Source organism: Oncorhynchus tshawytscha, linkage group LG16 (genome assembly GCF_018296145.1).
Source record: "Oncorhynchus tshawytscha isolate Ot180627B linkage group LG16, Otsh_v2.0, whole genome shotgun sequence".
NCBI classification, from domain to species: domain Eukaryota; kingdom Metazoa; phylum Chordata; class Actinopteri; order Salmoniformes; family Salmonidae; genus Oncorhynchus; species Oncorhynchus tshawytscha.
In genome coordinates, this window is record NC_056444.1 from 44314692 (window position 1) to 44334600 (window position 19909).

The following is a 19909-nucleotide window of genomic DNA, read 5'->3' on the forward strand; positions in this document are numbered from 1 at the left end:
AACCAAGGGCTATATCTGTTTCTGGTTCTAAATTTCTTGAATGGGGCATGTTTATTTAAGATGGTTAGGAAGGCATTTAAAAAAAATATCCAGGTATACTCTACTGACGGGATGAGATCAATATCCTTCCAGGATACCCCGGCCAGGTCGATTAGAAAGGCCTGCTCGCTGAAGTGTTTCAGGGAGCGTTTTACAGTGATGAGTGGAGGTCGTTTGACCGCTGACCCATTACGGATGCAGGCAATGAGGCAGTGATCGCTGAGATCTTGGTTGAAAACAGCAGAGGTGTATTTAGAGGGCAAGTTGGTTAGGATGATATCTATGAGGGTGCCCGTGTTTAAGGCTTTGGGGAGGTACCTGGTAGGTTCATTGATAATTTGTGTGAGGTTGAGGGCATCAAGTTTAGATTGTAGGATGGCTGGGGTGTTAAGCATGTTCCAGTTTAGGTCGCCTAGCAGCACAAGCTCTGAAGACATATGGGGAGCAATCAGTTCACATATGGTGTCCAGAGCACAGCTGGGGGCAGAGGGTGGTCTATAGCAGGCGGCAACGGTGAGAGACTTGTTTTTAGAGAGGTGGATTTTTAAAAGTAGAAGTTCAAATTGTTTGTTTGGCTTTCTCTATGGGTCTTGCTTCTCTCATGTTCCTGTACTCTCTGATGGGCATGTTTCCAGGCCTGCATGCCTCCTTTGACAAATGCCCTATCACTGGTTGAAGGTTTTGCAAATGCAAGACATACTGAGCAGAACAAGGTGTGAGTTACTTAATTTATATGTCAGTCTGTTTGTGACGTCTTTGGAGTGGAATACATTGGGAATAACTATTTTGAGGAGTTTGTTTTGGGTGGTACTGAACAAATAAGTCAAAGTCCTTGGACTGAGGACGGGAAAAATAATCAAATGTAGTTTCAGTGCTTTCACTGTCCCTTTCTATTTCCCTGTACTGGGCTCTGAAACTCTCTCTCTCTCTCTGCACATCTGGTTGCTCTGCAGAATGAGATTAACATTGTAGATAACCTCAATTTAAACTTGTATTACTTGTGCAGTCATTGATTGTATGTCCCCGATTACAGTCCTACTGATAATCTCATAAATAAAGCACATATTAATCTAAAATCATAGCCTACATGTTTAGGTTTGTGCTCTGAAGTTGTACCTGAAGGTTCCTGCTCTGAGTCTGACTCTGATGAGTCTGACTCTGATCTGACCACCATCTCCAGTTCTGCAGGAGCACCTGAAGCTCTAGTGCTGCTGCTGCTTCCTTCTCCACCTCTCTAGTGCTGCTGCTGCTTCCTTCTCCACCTTTCTAGTGTTGCTGCTGCTTCCTTCTCCACCTCTCTAGTGCTGCTGCTGCTTCCTTCTCCACCTTTCTAGTGCTGCTGCTGCTTCCTTCTCCACCTTTCTAGTGCTGCTGCTGCTTCCTTCTCCACCTCTCTAGTGCTGCTGCTGCTTCCTTCTCCACCTTTCTAGTGCGGCTACTGCTTCCTTCTCCACCTTTCTAGTGCTGCTGCTGCTTCCTTCTCCACCTTTCTAGTGCTACTGCTGCTTCCTTCTCCACCTTTCTAGTGCTGCTGCTGCTTCCTTCTCCACCTCTCTAGTGCTGCTGCTGCTTCCTTCTCCACCTTTCTAGTGCTGCTGCTGCTACCTTCTCCACCTTTCTAGTGCTGCTGCTGCTTCCTTCTCCACCTTTCTAGTGCTGCTGCTGGTTCCTTCTCCACCTTTTTAGTGCTGCTGCTGGTTCCTTCGCCACCTCTCTAGTGCTGCTGCTGCTTCCTTCTCCACCTCTCTACTGCTGCTGCTGCTTCCTTCTCCACCTCTCTAGTGCTGCTGCTGCTTCCTTCTCCACCTCTCTAGTGCTGCTGCTGATTCCTTTTCCACCTCTCTAATGCTGCTGCTGCTTCCTTCTCCACCTCTCTAGTGCTGCTGCTGCTTCCTTCTCCACCTCTCTAGTGCTGCTGCTGCTTCCTTCTCCACCTCTCTAGTGCTGCTGCTGCTTCCTTCTCCACCTCTCTAGTGCTGCTGCTTCCTTCTCCACATCTCTAGTGCTGCTGCTGCTTCCTTTTCCACCTCGCTAGTGCTGCTGCTGCTTCCTTTGTAAAGAAAAGACTCTATTATCATACTCACCATCATTAGTGTATCAGTAGGCTACATTAATACAGCTCTGGAAAAAATTAAGAATGGTCTCTTAATTTGGACTGGTCTCTTAATTTGGACTGGTCTCTTAATTTTTCCCAGAGCTGTATATTATTGTAGTGACTTCTAATGCTGGTACTAATGGTGCTAATGATCTTTGTCATTGCCTGTGCTGTGTCACACTCTCTTGTCGAACAGTTTTATAATTTAATATGTTTATTGTTTGTCTATCTTTTTTATTTATTTGTCTATAAGTTTATACAGTGGGGCAAAAAAGTATTTAGTCAGACACCAATTGTGCAAGTTCTCCCACTTAAAAATATGAGATAGGCCTGTAATTTTCATCATAGGTACACTTCAACTATGACAGACAAAATGAGAACAAAAATCCAGAAAATCACATTGTAGGATTTTTAATGAATTTATTTGCAAATTATGGTGGAAAATAAGTATTGTATACTAAAAGCGCCATTGCTAAGTTGTTTTAACTACTCCTATATAAATGGTTTGTCAGGTACTCCGCAGGAAGGTCTGATTTCTCTATTATTAAAACAAGACCCAGATGGCAAATATAAAGACCCAGTCTGTAACAACAACAAAAAATTGGAGGCCCCTTACTCTTCAAAGTTGTGATGCAAAATGCATAGCACCTAGAATTAAAAGGGTTTCACCAGGTATTGTTCATCCTGATCAGACAGGTTTTTTTACATGGGCGATACATTGGACATAATATACGACTACTAGAAATAATAGAACATCATGAAACATCTAAGAAGCCAGGCCTGATATTTATGGCGGATTTTGAAAAGGCATTTGATAAAGTAAGATTGGATTTTATTTATAAATGCCTGGATTTTTAAAAATTTCGGTGATTCTCTTATAAAATGGGTAAAAAATAATGTATAGCAGCCCCAGGTGTAAAATAGTAAATAACGGCTACTTCTCAGAGTTTTGAATTGTCAAGAGGAGTTTAACAAGGGTATCCACTGTCACCATATCTATTCGTTATGGCCATCGAAATGCTACCAATTAAATCAGATCCAACAACAACATTAGAGGATTAGAAATCCAAGGCTTAAAACACAGGTGCCAATGACTCAAGTTTTATATTAAGTCCACAAGCTAGATTCCTGAAATGTCTCATTGAAGATCTAGATAACTTTTTGGTGCTCTCTGGAATAAAACCTAATTATGATAAGTGTACAATATTACGTATTGGATCTTTAAAAAATACAACTAACATTACTTTGCAGTTTACCTATAAAATGGGCTGATGGTGAAGTAGACATACTTGGTATTCATATCACAAAAGATAAAAATAAGCTCTCCACAATACATTTCAATAGAAAACTTGTAAAAATAGACATGATCCTGCAACCATGGCGAGGTAAATACCTGTCTATTTATGGAAAGATTGCCCTGATTAACTCCTTAGTCATATCTCAGTCTACTCACTTACTTATGGTGCTGCCTACTCCTGATTATTTGTTTTTCAAATCATATGAGCAAAATATATTTCACTTCATCTGGGATGCTAAACCAGACAAAATAAAGCGTGCCTATCTATATCATGAATATGAATTGGATGGGTTGAGATTCTTAAATATAAAATCACTAAACCTCTCTCTAAAAGCTTCACTTATTCAAATGTTTTACTTGAACCCAAAATGGTTCTCAAGTAGATTACTAAGAAAAGCTCATCCATTGTTTAAAAATTGCCTTTTTGCAGACTGCCATGTCTCATTTTCGATTAATTGAAAATTATACTTTTTTCAAAGTATCACTCCTTTTCAAACAAGCATTGCAGAGCTGGCTACAATTTCATCCCCATGAAAAGATAGAACAAATATTACCACAAATAATTATGGCTGAACTCAAATGCGCTGGTTGATAAAATACTTGTATTTATGGGAAAGATGTTTGAAAAGGGTATTTTGCACAGTTATCACAATTGTACGGGAAGGTCTGCTCAATTCAAGAGTGCAACCAATTGATTACAGCACTACCCCAAAAATGGAGGAGGCAGGTGGCAGCGGGAGGAGGAAGGGAACTGGTCTGTCTGTCCTATATAAAGGATCAAATCTGGCAGAGGAATAAAAATAGCATAAATAGGAAAGTATACCAGTTTCATTTGAGGACCAGGATGCTAACAACTGTGCCATACACATTGCAAAATAGTTGGGAAGAGATTTCTTATGTACTGATTCCATGGTACAGGGTGTATGAGTTGATATATAAAGCAACGCAATATTCAAGACTTTGTGCTTTTCAGCTAAAATGATTATATAGAATTCTTGTCACCAACACAATGTTGAAGTTTTGGGGCATATAAGCATCAAAGCTCTGCAGATTTTGTTGTGAGGATAACAGAATCAATAGACCATTTATTTTGGTATTGCCCTCAGGTACCCTGTTTCTGGTCTCAGGTTCAGGAATGGCTGAAAATGCATAGCATTGATCTAAAACTGACCCTAGAAATAGTACTGTTAGGATATCTGGAGAGACCGAGTCAGTAAATTACTAATATACTAATGCTCTTCGTAAAAGATTTTATCTTCAACTCGAAATCTGTGGATCCTATTTAATTAGATGGATTGAAATTGTAAGTTAAACATCACAGCATAGTTGAAAGATATGTGTTGCGTTGAAACCCGAGGAGGGTGGCCAGCAGAGATACAGTTGAAGTCGGACGTTTACATACACCTTAGACAAATATATTTCAACTCAGTTTTTCACAATTCCTGACATTTAATCCTTGTGAAAATTCACTGTCTTACGTCAGTTAGGATCACCACTTTCTTTAAAAAATGTGAAATGTCAGAATAATAGCAGAGATAATGATTTATTTCAGCTTTAATTTCTTTCATCAAATCAAATCAAATTTATTTATATAGCCCTTCGTACATCAGCTGATATCTCAAAGTGCTGTACAGAAACCCAGCCTAAAACCCCAAACAGCAAGCAATGCAGGTGTAGAAGCACGGTGGCTAGGAAAAACTCCCTAGAAAGGCCAAAACCTAGGAAGAAACCTAGAGAGGAACCAGGCTATGTGGGGTGGCCAGTCCTCTTCTGGCTGTGCCGGGTGGAGATTATAACAGAACATGGCCAAGATGTTCAAATGTTCATAAATGACCAGCATGGTCGTATAATAATAAGGCAGAACAGTTGAAACTGGAGCAGCAGCACGGTCAGGTGGACTGGGGACAGCAAGGAGTCATCATGTCAGGTAGTCCTGGGGCATGGTCCTAGGGCTCAGGTCCTCCGAGAGAGAGAAAGAAAGAGAGAATTAGAGAGAGCATATGTGGGGAGGCCAGTCCTCTTCTGGCTGTGCCGGGTGGAGATTATAACAGAACATGGCCAAGATGTTCAAATGTTCATAAATGACCAGCATGGTCGAATAATAATAAGGCAGAACAGTTGAAACTGGAGCAGCAGCACGGCCAGGTGGACTGGGGACAGCAAGGAGTCATCATGTCAGGTAGTCCTGGGGCATGGTCCTCCTTTCATCACATTCCTAGTGGGTCAGAAGTTTACATATACTCAATTAGTATTTGGAAGCATTGCCTTTAAATTGTTTAAGATGGGTCAAACATTTTGGGTAGCGTTCCACAAGCTTCCCACAATAAGTTGGGTGAATTTTGGCCCATTCTTCCTGACAGAGCTGGTTTGAGTCAGGTTTGTAGGCCTCCTTGCTCGCACACACTTTTTCAGTTCTGCCCACAGATTTTCTATAGGATTGAGGTCAGGGTTTTGTGATGGCCACTCCAATATCTTGACTTTGTTGTCCTTAAGCCATTTTGCCACAACTTTTGAAGTATGCTTGGGGTCATTGTCCATTTGGAAGACACATTTGCGACCAAGCTTTAACTTCCTGATGATGATGATTCCTAACTTTTCTGATGTCTTGAGATGTTTCTTCAATATATCCACATAATTTCCCTTTCTCATGACGCCATCTATTTTGTATGGTACACCAGTCCCTCCTGCAGCAAAGCACCCCCTCAACATGATGCGGCCACCCCCGTGCCTCACGGTTGGGATGGTGTTCTTCGGCTTGCAAGCCTCCCCTTTTTCCTCCAAACATAACGATATGGCCAAACAGTTCTATTTTTGTCTCATCAGACCAGAGGACATTTCTCCAAAAAGTACGATCTTCGTCCCCATGTGCAGTTGTAAACCGTAGTCTGGCTTTTTTTATGGCGGTTTTGGAGCAGTGGCTTCTTCCTTGCTGAGTGGCCTTTCAGGTTATGTCGATATAGGACTCGTTTTACTCTGGATATAGATACTTGTGTACCTGTTTCCTCCAGCATCTTCACAAGGTCCTTTGCTGTTGTTCTGGGATTGATTTGCACTTTTCATCACTAAAGTACGTTCATCTCTAGGAGACAGAATGCGTCTCCTTCCTGAGCGGTTTGACAGCTGCATGGTTCCATGGTGTTTATCTTCTTATGGGCGGGTGGGATGGTAACGTCCCACCTGGCCAACATCCCGTGAAATTGCAGAGTGCAAAATTCAAAATACTAAATTCAAATATTGAACAATCTTGAAAATATGTGTTAAACATCAAAGTAAAGCTTAACTTCTTGTTAATCCAGCCGCTGTGTCAGATTTCAAAAAGGCTTCACGGCGAAAGCATACCATGAGATTTTCTGAGGACAGCGCCCCGCATACAAACACATGAAAATAATTTTTCAACCAGGCAAGTGCGACGCAAAAGTCAGAATAGCGATATAATTAATGACTTACCTTTGAAGATCGTCTTCTGTTGGTACTCCAAAATGTCCCAGAAACATCACAAATGGTCCGTTTGTTCAATAATGTCCTTCTTTATGTCCCAAACATGTCCATTTATTTGGCGCGTTTGATTCAGAAATACACCGGTTTCAACTCGCCCAACATGCCTACAAAGTATCTAATAAGTTACCTGTAAACTTGGTCCAAACATTTCGAACAATGTTCCTAATCCAACCTCCGGTACCCTAAAAGGTAAATAATCGATCAAATTTATGACGGAATAAATTGTTTCTAATACCGGATAAAAACAACGTGGAGGGTGTTCCTGTTCACACGCACCAAAACAGTAGAGTCCATCTGGAGTGACACTTCCAATGAATAGGACTACTTCTTCATTTCTCAAAGAAAAACATAGAACAACTTCTAAAGACTGTTGACATCTAGTGGAAGCCATAGTAACTGCAACCAGTTTCCTAATAATAAGGGTATCGCATAGAAAACCATTGGAAAATCCTAAAACCTACATTTTTCTTTTCCCTGGATGGTTTTTCCTCTGGGTTTTGCCTGCCAAATCAGTTCTGTTTTACTCACATACATTATTTTAACAGTTTTAGAAACTTTAGAGTGTTTTCTATCCACATATGCATATATTAGCTTCTGGGCCTGAGTAACAGGCAGTTTACTTTGGGCACGCTTTTCATCCGGATGTCAAAATACTGCCCCCTAACCAAGAGAGGTTATACTTGTGTACTATTCTTTGTACAGATGAACATTGTACCTTCAGGCGTTTGGAAATTGATCCCAAGGATGAACCAGATTTGTGGAGGTCTCCAAATTGTTTTCTGAGGTCTTGGCTGATTTCTATTGATTTTCCCATGATGTCAAGCAAAAAGGCACTGAGTTTGAAGGTAAGCCTTGAAATACATCCACAGGTACACCTCCAATTGACTCAAATGATGTCAATTAGCCTATCAGAAGCTTCTAAAGCCATGACATACATTTCTGGAATTTTCCAAGCTGTTTAAAAGGCACAGTCAACTTAGTGTATGTAAACTTCTGACCCACTGGTATTGTGATTCAGTGAATTATAAGTTAAATAATCCGTCTGCAAACAATTTTTGGAAAAATTAATTGTGTCATGCACAAAGTAGATGTCCTAACCGACTTGCCAAAACTATAGTTTGTTAAAAAGACATTTGTGGAGTGGTTGAAAAATGTGTTCTAATGTCTCCAACCTAAGTGTTTGTAAACTTCCAACTTCAACTGTAGATGGGATGAGCTGAGGGTTGGGATGTGGAATTGGAGACAAGTGGGAGTGGAGGTGCTGTACGGAAGATAAAATAATGGTAAAAGTTTAAAAAAGGCAAAATAAAAAGTATGTTTGAATGACACTGAGGGCAGTGTTTTTACAGCTAATGCCGGTTTGCCTGAGGCTGATGTCGTGCAGGTGTTTGTACACATTTATATACACACACTCTCATTTAAATAAACTTATACAAGAACACACACACATACATGTAATAGTGCCAGACATGCATACAAACATATACTGTACATTTGACATTGCTGTTCTGATTTTAGTCGTCCTTGATGTCCTTATTTTGATTTGATTTTTGATTTTTAACTATTTTTTTGCTTTTGTTGTTTGCTGTTTTCTGTCTTTTTCTTTTTTCCCTTTAATTCATTCTCTTGGTTGTTGGTGCTTTGTGGGGTTCTTGGGGTGGAGAATGGAATTAATTGTATTTTTCTTTTTCTTCTTGGGGGGTGGTGGACTGTGGGAGGGGTCTCGAATGGTTGAGAGGCAGCTATTAGGAAACTGTGGGGGATCTTGGAGGGTTCTGGTTCATGTTTTTTGGCCTGGTGGGAGATCTGTCAACGTGTCCTTGAGCAGGGCATTGACCCTGGATGCTTCTGTGTGTCACTCTGAATGGGATTCTGTTGGATGACTGGTGTGGTGTAGTTGTTGAGCGTCTTCACTGCAACAACATTGTATGTTTCGGATATTCAATACAATAATAATAATAATTTGTTTCATAATAAAATAAAATAAAAATACTTAGTCATGTGGACATGAGGAACTTGAAGCTCTCGACCCGCTCCACAACAAACCCACCGATCTGGATGGGGGCGTGCTCAGCCCGCCGTTTCCTGTAGTCCACTATCAGCTCCTTTGTCTTGCTGAAGTTGAGGGAAAGGTTGTTGTCCTGGCACCACACTGCCAGGTCTCTGATCTTACTTAATGATGGTGTTGATGTGAGCCATGACCAGCCTTTAAAAGCATTTCATGGCTAGATATGTGGGTGCTACGGGGCGATAGTCATTTAGACAGGTTACCTTACCTTCTTGGGCACAGGGACTATGGTAGTCTGCTTGAAACGTTTGGTTTTTTATTTTAATTTTTTTATATTTTATTATTTTATTTATATTTATTATTTTATTATGTTCAAAAAGTACTGTATGTATTACAGACTGGGATCAGGGAGAGGTGGAAAATGTCAATGAAGAAGCTGATCAAATGAAATGTTATTGATCACATACACGTGTTTAGCAGATGCTACTGCGGGTGTAGTGAAATGCTTGTGCTTCTTGCTCCGACAGTGCAGTAATATCTATCAAGTAATATCTAACAGTTTTACAACTTCTACCCAAAATAAACGTAAATCTAATTAAGGAATGGATTAAGAATATATGTATATACATGTATGTCAGAGCGGCATTGGACTAAGATACAGTGGCATAGTATAGAGTACAGTATATACATATGAGAATGGGTGATGCAATATTTACAAACAATTAAAGTGACTAAGATACAGTAGAATAGTATAGAGTACAGTTTATACATATGAGATGAGTAATGCTAGATACAGAGACATTATTAAAGTGGCTCGTGTTTCATTTCTATAAAGTGTCCAGTGATTCCTAATCTATGTCTACAGGCAGCAGCCTCTGATGTGCTGGAGATGGTTATTTAGCAGTCTGATGGCCTTGAGATAGAAGCTGTTTTTCAGTCTCTCGGTCCCAGCTTTGATGCACCTGTACTGACCTCGCCTTCTGGATAATAGCGGGGTGAACAGGCAGTGGCTCGGGTGGTTGATGTCCTTGATCAGCGCATGCTCTGAGTACGCATCCTGGTAATCCGTCTGGCCTTGCGGCCTTGTGAATGTTAACCTATTTAAAGGTCTTACTCATATCAGCTACGAAGAGCGAGATCACATAGTCGTCGGAACAGCTGGTGATCTCATGCATGATTCAGTGTTTGCCTCGAAGTGAGCATAGGTATTTAGCTTGTCTGGTAGGCTCGCAGCTGGGTTTCCCTTTGTAATCCGTGGTAGTTTGCAAGCCATACCACATCCGACGAGAATCAGAGCCGGTGTAGTAGGATTTAATCTTAGTCCTGTATTGACGCTTTGCCTGTTTTGATGGCTCGTCGTAGCGCGATTTCTTATAAGCGTCCAGATTAGTGTCCCGCTCTTTGAAAGAGGCAGCTCTAGCCTTTAGCTCAGTGCAGATGTTGCCTGTAATCCAAGGCTTGTGGTTGGGTTATGTACGTATGGTCACTGTGGGGACGACGTTGTCGATGCAGTTACTGTATGAAGCCGGTGACTCACGGAACATATTCCAGTCTGTGCTAGTGAAACTGTCCTGTAATTTAGCATCTGCTTTATCGGTCCATTTCCATACTGAACCACACTGTTTCCTCCTGTTTGAGTTTTTACCCAAGGTTGCCACCCAGTCTAGACGATGCATATAGAAACACGCAAGATATACATTATCCATGTCCTTGTTCAGCCAAGACTCTGAGAAGCATAGAATATTACAGTTCTTCAGGTCCTGTTGATAGGATAGTCTCGAACGGAGTTCATCCAGTTTGTTCTCCAGTAACTTCACATTCCCCAGCAGAACAGAGGGCAATGGCGGTCTATTTGTGCGCAGACATAAACTCGTTAGGAGGCAGCCTGCCTCTTTTTCGGCGCCGCTTCCTCTTTCCAGTCCCATTAATTAGGGTCTGGTCCGGCATAAGCAGGAAAGCTGTGACTTGTTGAAGTAGAGCTCTTCATCCAAATCAAGATTAGTGATCGCTGTTCTGATGTCCAAAAGCTTTTTTTGATCATAGGAAAAGATGGTGGAGACATTATGTAAAAAAGCTAAGATCAGCATAAATTAACACAAAATAGCAGAATTGGTCAGGAGCTCATGAAACGGCCGTTATCCACTGCAGCACCATCTTTTAATTTGGAGTTAAGTGAAGAAATTGCAGTTTAAAGCAAATGTTCCTGCAGTTCTAAACATTTTGCCATGGGATTGAGAGGAAATGTTTGTTTTAAAGCAAATTTCCTGCAATTCTACACATTTTGCCATGACTTACGCCATGTTCATATGATATGAGTGAGCGTGACGAACAAAATCAATGGGGCCCCCCGGAGGTCGGGGCCCCTGTGCCAGTGCCTTGCCTTCCAGTCAGTAATTCGGTCATGCAATCTATAAAATGTTAGCTGACATGGGCTAATTGACTGCCTGTCAGTGACTGACATACCAATAGGAAAACTGCTGATTTATTACCAAATTTCGAAATTGCACATTGTATATTCTACTATCCGAACTAACAGTGAGTTGAGACCCTGACTGACTTACTTATGCCTAGAAATAACACTGAGTAAGTGATTTAAAATGCTCTGGAGTGCCTTGATTTCAGTCAGTGTATGGATCTGTATGCAATCTTTATAGCTTGCTGACCCTGGTTTGCTCCTTTGCCATTTGTTTCAATGCAAATGCTATTGAAAAGATGTAGGGATGCACATTGCCTCAAAGACCTATGGAAATGCAGTCATGCATTAATGTTAAATCCACATTCACAGTATAAAGGGCAAGCTTCATCCTAAGGCTAGGGGCTAGCTAACTGAATGCTGTACTGCACTGTTCCAAGATTTCTCAGAATATTGAGGGCAACATGACTTTTGTATAGCAAGCAGTGACATGGTGAGTATAGTGTACACCATAAGAGAATATGTTGATATTAATTATGTTTGTTCATTTCCTGAAAGGCCAGAGATAGAATCTCTCTTTTACCAGAGAGAGTACAAAACACCCCTTTCTTTCCTTTTGAAATTGTAATTTTTTCCCCCAGAGACAGCAAACAGAAAGATGGCCATCTGATGTGCCTGTGTGGACTGAGTGCCTATATTCACTACCCTCCTTTACATTTACACTTTCTCTCTCCTCTCTCTCCTTTCTCTCTTTTTTCAATGCCCCCTCCATCTCTTTACCAGAGAGGGCACACTGAAGGCTGGTGACCGTGTGCTGAGCATAGGCGGGAAGCCCTTACACCGAGAGAAGCATGCTGACGCTCTGACTATGCTGATGCAGTGTAGCCAGGAAGCCCTGTTCCTGATTGAGTATGATGTCTCCCTCATGGGTGAGCACACACACGCCTGGCAGAGGGGGGATATGTGAGAATACGGCAGCCCAGGCCGGGCAACATCACTCTGAGGGTAAATAACGTGTCAGTTCCACAAGAATGTATTAGAGTGTTGTCTGCGCAAGACGCAACCCCAGGATTCACACAGCTCCAAAAACATGGAGTAGGAATGGTACAGCAGGTACATACATACAATCGATAAATATACTTTAATAATTCCAATATAGAAGTCTACTCTATATTGTATGGAAGTATACAGACAAACCATCCGGAGGTTTAAGGTGATTTAAAAAATATATATACATTTTGCGGGTTGCATCTAATTATTTTATTCTTCTTAATTAAGTTAAAAAGCAAACGGAGTTCTGGGCTTTCATATACCTGAATTAGTCCTAATTAACACTAGTGCTTTCGGAGACAGACAGACAGACGTTCTTGCTTTAGAGCGAGCCCCTCGGAAGGATACAGAATGTTGAGGACAGAGATTGCATCCGTTTGGTGAGGTCAAAGGTCAAATAGCCCTTCAATCTATTCTCCTCCAATATGAAAATGATTTTACTACCTTCATCTGGCAAGCAGCACATGCCCCTCAGTACAGCTATAAGTCAGTGACAGTCATGCCTGGGTTAGTCAGCCCGGGTCTGGGACACTCCTCTGGTACGATGACACTTCCCAGGCATGATGACACTCCCCAGGCAGGACAAGGTTGTACGCAAGTCCCATACAAGGTCTCAGACAAGCGGACGTTTCCGTTGCCCTGCAAGCCCCTAGCTCTGTCGATTCTCTGTATCACTGGATAGGTTGTCTCATATGCCATCAGCTGAGACAGATTGACCTCTGTACTGCCCTAGTTGAGAGTTAAGTGAGGTGGGTTGAGGTGAAAGGGAATATCCTTGTTTCAAATATATTTGGAGAGCATCATTATCAAACCAAATGCCCTCAGAAATAAATAATGGGTTCTTCAGTTTAGAGAGAGGAGATAATGAAGAGTGTGGTGGTTAATTTCTTTACTATCAAATGAGGAGAGACAAACTTATCACACAAGTCAGAGTTATGCTTAAACTAAATATTTATTCACTTATTAATAAGGGAGCAGGTCAAAACAACACACACATATAAAGTGAATCGATTGACTGCTCTACGTTAATGATGGCTGGTTGATGAATCACCCTCAGATGATTCATTAAGAGCGCTGAGATACAAAGATACAAAGGTATTTTATAGCAAAGACACACCCTTTTCAGTCTACATGACAAACAACAGATGTATAGAATGGGTCACAAGGTTAAGATTTGTATGAAAGGCACCTATAATTCATAGCAGACAGTATCTGCTGTATCAACAATTTTTATTGTGTACAGTAGAGACCAGTGTCTGGGCCCCCAACTCCATACTGGAGCCATGTCTCCCTGGTACGATATAGAACAGAAACATTAACTCATGCTCTGGAATATTCTTTAGGTTTTATCACCCAAAAGACATCGTAAATCTCCTGTCAGTGTTATTTCCCAGAGGCCCATCCTCAGTAGAACACACACACAATAGTTATAAGAATCCTCTATTCATTTGCGTAAAACAACCATTTGATGCAATTAAACTATTATAACATCATTTTGCATTTTTCCACCATAAGAGAAAGTAAATGTGTATCAAATCAAACTTGATTTGTCACATGTGCCGAACACAACATGTGTAGACTTTGCCATGAAATGCTTACTTACAAGCCCTTAACCAACAGTGCAGTTCAAGAAGAGTTAAGAAAATATTTACCAAGTAGACTAAAATAAAATGTATAATAAAAGGTAACACAATAAGAATAACAATAACGAGGCTCTATACAAGGGGCACCGGTACAGAGTCATTGTGCAGGGGTACAGGTTAGTTGAGGTAATTTGTACATGTTGGTGGGGGTGCATAGATAATAAACAGCAGGAGGCAGCAGTGTAAAAAAAAGGAGGGGAGGGGTGTGTGTCAACGTAAATTGGCCGGTGGCGATTTTATTAATTGTTCAGTAGTCTTATGACTTGGGGGTAGAAGCTGTTGAGGAGCCTATTGAACATGCCATACTAATAAAGGCATTTTAATCAATTATATGAAGAGTCCTCCTTTCTTTCTGTTGAGGAGCCTTTTGGTCCTAGACTTGGAGCTCCGGTACCATTTGCCGTGCGGTAGCAGAGAGAACAGTCTATAACTTGGGTGAGTGGAGTCTCTGACAATTTTAAGGGCTTTCCTCTGACACCGTCTATTGTGTAGGTCCTGGATGGCAGGAAGCTTGGCCCCAGTGATGTACTGGGCATTTCGCACTACCCTCTTTAGTGCTTTACCGATGCCGAGCAGTTGCCATACCAGGCAGTGATGCAACCGGTCAGGATGCTCTTGATGGTGCAGCTGTAGAACATTTTGAAGATCTGGGGACCCATGCCAAATCTTTTCAGTCTCCTGAGGGGGAAAAGGTTTTGTCCTACCCTCTTCCCGACTGTCTTGGTGTTTGGACCATGGACCATGATAATTTGTTGGTGATGTGAACACCAAGGAACTTGAAACTCTCGGCCCACTCTACTACAGCCCGTCCATGTTAATGAGGGCCTGTTCGGCCCGCCTTTTCCTGTAATCCACGATCAGCTCCATTGTCTTGCTCACATTTCCAATATGTCCTAAGTACTCAGACACGGATTTCATCACTTTATACTGTCGCAACCTTAACCCAACACCAAGCAACCTCGTCAATTCGTTACAGTACTATGGATGTTCCCCCCTAATGTTGTGTATGTCTGTGTCTCTCAGAGTCAGTGCAGCAGGCCTCTGGCCCCCTACTGGTGGAGATAGTGAAGTGTCCTGCAGCCAGCCTGGGTGTTAGCCTAGCTACTGCTGTGTACAGGAACAAACAGGTCATCATCATCGACAAGATCAAACAAGCCAGTGTGGTGGAAAGGTGAGGCAAGCCACCTGTCACAAACAATGTCTCACTTTTTACTTCAGTACCAAAGAGACCATACTGTATTTTGCACGACAATTGAGAAGCTTTAGAATAAATGTGATAAGCTTTTCTCCTTTCAAATCCCTCTGTCTGTCCCTTTCTTACCCCCTCTTTCTCTCAGGTGTGGGGCATTGCAAATAGGTGATCTCATTCTGTCTATAGACGGGACCAGCACTGAGCACTGTTCCCTGATGGAGGCCACGCAGCTATTGGCCCAAACCTCTGACATTGTCAAATTGGAGATCCTTCCAGCCAATCAGAGCAGACTTCCCATGAGACCCCAAGACACAGGTCAGTCTATCAGAGGACTTGAGCCATATCCCAACACACTTCAAGGCGTCCGCTCCTCCGCTCCTCACAGGACTTTGTTTATGTAATGTTTAGGTAGTTTTCTATGTACAATGGCTTCAGAAAGTACCCCTTAACTTATTCCATATTTTGTTGTTATAGAATGACTTCAAAATGGAGTATATTTTTAAAATATTTTTTTACCCCATAATGACAAAGTGAAAACATGATTTTAGATATTTTTACAAATGTATTGAAAATTAAATACAGAAATATCTAAGTCACATACAGTACCAGTCAAAAGTTTGGACACATCTCCTCCTTCAACGTTTTTAAAAATGGTTTGCTATTTTCTACATTGTAGAATAATAGTGAGGACATCAAAACTATGAAATAACACATATTGAATAATTTTGTAACCAAAAAAGTGTTAAATCTTCAAATTAGCCACCCTTTGCCTTGATTAGAGCTTTGCACACTCTTGGCATTTTCTCAACCAGCTTCATGAGGTATCACCTGGAATGCATTTCAATTAACAGGTGTACCTTGTTAAAAGTTCATTTATGGAGTTTCTTTCCTTCTTAATGTGTTTGAGCCAATCAGTTGTGTTGTGACAAGGTAGCTTTGGTATACAGAAGATAGCCCTACTTGGTAAAATACCAAGTCCATATTATGTCAAGAACAGCTAAAATAAGCAAAGAGAAACGACAGTTCCTCATTACTTTAAGACATGAAGGTCAGTCAATACGGAAAATGTCAAGAACTTTGAAAGTTTCTTCAAGTACAGTTGCAAAAACCATCCAGCACCATGATGAAAATGGCTCTCATGAGGACCGCCACAGGAAAGAAAGACCCAGAGTTCCCTCTGCTGCAGAGGATAAGTTCATTAGTTACCAGCCTCAGAAATCTGCAATTAACTGCACTTCAAATTGCAGTCCAAATAAATGCTTCCCAGAGTTCAAGTAACAGACACATCTCAACATCAAAACTGTTCAGGGGAGACTGCGTGAATCAGGCCTTCATGTTCGAATTGCTGCCAAGAAACCACTACTAAAGGACACCAATAAGAAGAAGAGACTTGCTTGGACCAAGAAACATAAGCAATGAACATTAGACCGGTGGAAATCTGTTCAAATTTGAGATGTTTGGTTCCAACCGCCATGTCGAATGATCTCCGCATGTGTGATTCCCACTGTGAAGCATGGAGGTGGAGGTGTGATGCTGTGGTGTGCTTTGCTGGTGACACTGTCAGTGATTCATTTAGAATTCAATGCATACTTAACCAGTATGGCTACCACAGCATTCTGCAGCGATACGTAGTCCCAATACGTAGTCTGGTTTGTTCTTAGTGGGACTATAATTTGTTTTTCAACAGAACAATAACCCAAAACATACATTCCGGCTCTGTAAGGGCTGTTTTTCAAAGAAGGAGAGTCATTAAGTGTTGCATCAGATGACCTGCCCTCCACAATCACCCGACCTCAACCCAAGTGAGAATATTTGGGATATGTTGGACCGGAGAGTGAAGGAAAAGCAGCAAGTGCTCAGCATATGTGGGTACTCCTTCAAGACTGTTGTAAAAGCATTCCAGGTCACTACCTCATGAAGCTGGTTGAGATAATGCCAAGTGTGTGCAAAGCTGTCATCAAGCCAAAGGGTGGTGACTTTGAAGAAGCTCAAATATATTTGGATTTGTTTAACACTTTTTTAGTTACAACATGATTCCATATGTGTTATTTCATAGTTTTGATGTCTTCACTATTATTTTACAATGTAGAAAATAGTAAAACATAAAGAAAAATGAATGAGGAGGAGTGTCCAAACTTTTGACTGGTACTGTTAGTATTCACCCCCCTGAGTCAATACATGTAAGAATCACATTTGGAAGCGAGTCTTTCTGGGTAAGTCTCTTAAAATACTTGCACACCTGGATTTTACAGTATTTGCACATTGATAATTTTTTTCATTCTTCAATCTCTGTCAAGTTGGTTGTTGATCATTGCTAGTCAGCCATTTTCAAGTTTTTGCCATAGATTCTTAAGCCAATTTAAGTCAAAACTGTAACTAGACCACTCGGGAAGATTCAGTGTCATCTTGGTAAGTAAATTAGTGTATATTTGGCCTTGTGTTTTAGGTTATTGTCCTGCTGCAAGGTGAATTTGTCTCCCAGTGTCTGTTGGAAAGCAGACTGAACCCTGTTTTCCTGTAGGATTTTGCCTGTGCTTAGCTTTATTCAGTTTATTTTTATCTAAAAAATTCCCTATTCCTTGCCGATGACCAGCATACCCATAACATGATGCAGACGCCACCATTCTTGAAAATAAACTACATGGTATGTGGACGCTTACTCGTCAAACATCTTATTCCAAAATCATAATAGGGAGTTGGTCCCCCTTTGCTTCTATTACAGCCTTCATTTGTCTAAGAAGGTTTTCCACTAGATGTTGGAACATTTCTACGGGGACTTGCTTCCCGTAGCCACAAGCGTATTAGCGAAGTCTGGCACTGATGTTGGACGATTAGGCCTGGCTCGCAGTCGGTGTTCCAATTCATCCCAAAGGTTTTCGATGGGGTTGAGGTCAGGGCTCTGTGCAGGCCAGTCAAGTTCTTCCACACTGATCTCGACAAACTATTTCTCTATGGACCTCGCTTTGTGCATGGTGGCATTGTCATGCTGAAACAGGAAAATGCCTTCCCCAAACTGATGCCACAATGTTGGAAGCATAGAATCGTCTAGAATGTCATTGTATGCTGTAGTGCTAAGATTTCCCTTCACTGGAACTAAGGTGCCTAGCCCGAACCATGAAAAAAAGCCCCAGACCATTATTCCTCCCTCCACCAAACTTTAAAGTTGGCACTATGCATTGGGGCAGGTAGAGTTTTTCTGGCATCTGCCAAACCCAGATTCGTCCATCGGACTGCCAGATGGTGAAGCGCAATTCATCACTCCAGAGAGTCCAATGGTGATGACCTTTACACCACTCCAGCTGACGCTTGGCATGGCGAATGGTGATCTTAGACTTGTGTGTGGCTGCTCGGCCATGGAAACCCTTTTCAAGATGCTCCCAACGACCAGTTCTTGTGCTGACGTTGCTCCATGAGGCAATTTGTAACTCGGTAGTGATTGTTGTAACCGAGGACAGACAGTTTTTACAGGCTACGCGTTTCAGCACTCAGTGGTCCCGTTCTGTGAGCTTGTGTGGTCTACCACTTTGCGGCTGAGCCGTTGTTTCTCCTAGACGTTCACACATCATACTTCACACTTCATTACAGCACTTACAGTTGACTAGGGCAGCTCTAGGGCAGAAGTTTGACGAAGTGACTTGTTGGAAAGGTGGCATCCTATGATGGTGCCACATTGAAAATCACTGAGCTCTTTACTACAGGCCATTCTACTGCTGATGTTTGTGTTTAGACATTGCATGGTTGTGTGCTTGGTTTTATACATGTGGCTGAAATAGCTGAATCCACTAATTTGAAGGGGTGTCCACATACTTTTGTAGTGTATGAAGAGTGGTACTCAGTGACATGTTGTTGGATTTGCCTCCAACATAATGCTTTGTATTCAGAACATATAGTTCATTGCCTTGCAAAATTTTTAGCAGTTTCACTTTAATGCCTTATTGCAAACAGGATGGATGTTGTGGAATATTTTTATTCTGTACAGGCGTCCTTCTTTTCACTGTCATTTAGGTTAGTATTGTGGAGTAACTACACTGCTCAAAAAAATAAAGGGAACACTTAAACAACACAATGTAACTCCAAGTCAATCACACTTATGTGAAATCAAACTGTCCACTTAGGAAGCATCACTGATTGACAATAAATGTCACATGCTGTTGTGCAAATGGAATAGACAACAGGTGGAAATTATAGGCAATTAGCAAGACACCCCCAATAAAGGAGTGGTTCTGCAGGTGATAACCACAGACCACTTCTAAGTTCCTATGCCTCCTGGCTGATGTTTTGGTCACTTTTGAATGCTGGCGGTGCTTTCACTCTAGTGGTAGCATGAGACGGAGTCTACAACCCACACAAGTGGCTCAGGTAGTGCAGCTCATCCAGGATGGAACATCAATGCGAGCTGTGGCAAGAAGGTTTGCTGTGTCTGTCAGCGTAGTGTCCAGAGCATGGAGGCGCTACCAGGAGACAGGCCAGTACATCAGGAGACGTGGAGGAGGCCGTAGGAGGGCAACTACCCAGCAGCAGGACCGCTACCTCCGCCTTTGTGCAAGGAGGAGCAGGAGGAGCACTGCCAGAGCCCTGCAAAATGACCTCCAGCAGGCCAAATGTGCATGTGTCTGCTCAAACGGTCAGAAACAGACTCCATGAGGGTGGTATGAGGGCCCGACGTCCACAGGT

At 41.8% G+C, this 19909-nt stretch overlaps 1 protein-coding gene across 1 annotated transcript in view; it reads left to right on the forward strand.

The window, feature by feature from the left end:
• The window catches only part of LOC112215162 (glutamate receptor-interacting protein 2-like), a 69527-nt gene that overhangs the window by 21700 nt on the left and 27918 nt on the right, over window positions 1-19909 (forward strand). The window contains exons 7-9 of the mRNA XM_024374107.2: window positions 12134-12279; window positions 15067-15214; window positions 15381-15550. Of these exons, the coding sequence (XP_024229875.1) occupies window positions 12134-12279; window positions 15067-15214; window positions 15381-15550 (464 nt within the window). The remainder of the gene's footprint in view (window positions 1-12133; window positions 12280-15066; window positions 15215-15380; window positions 15551-19909) is intronic.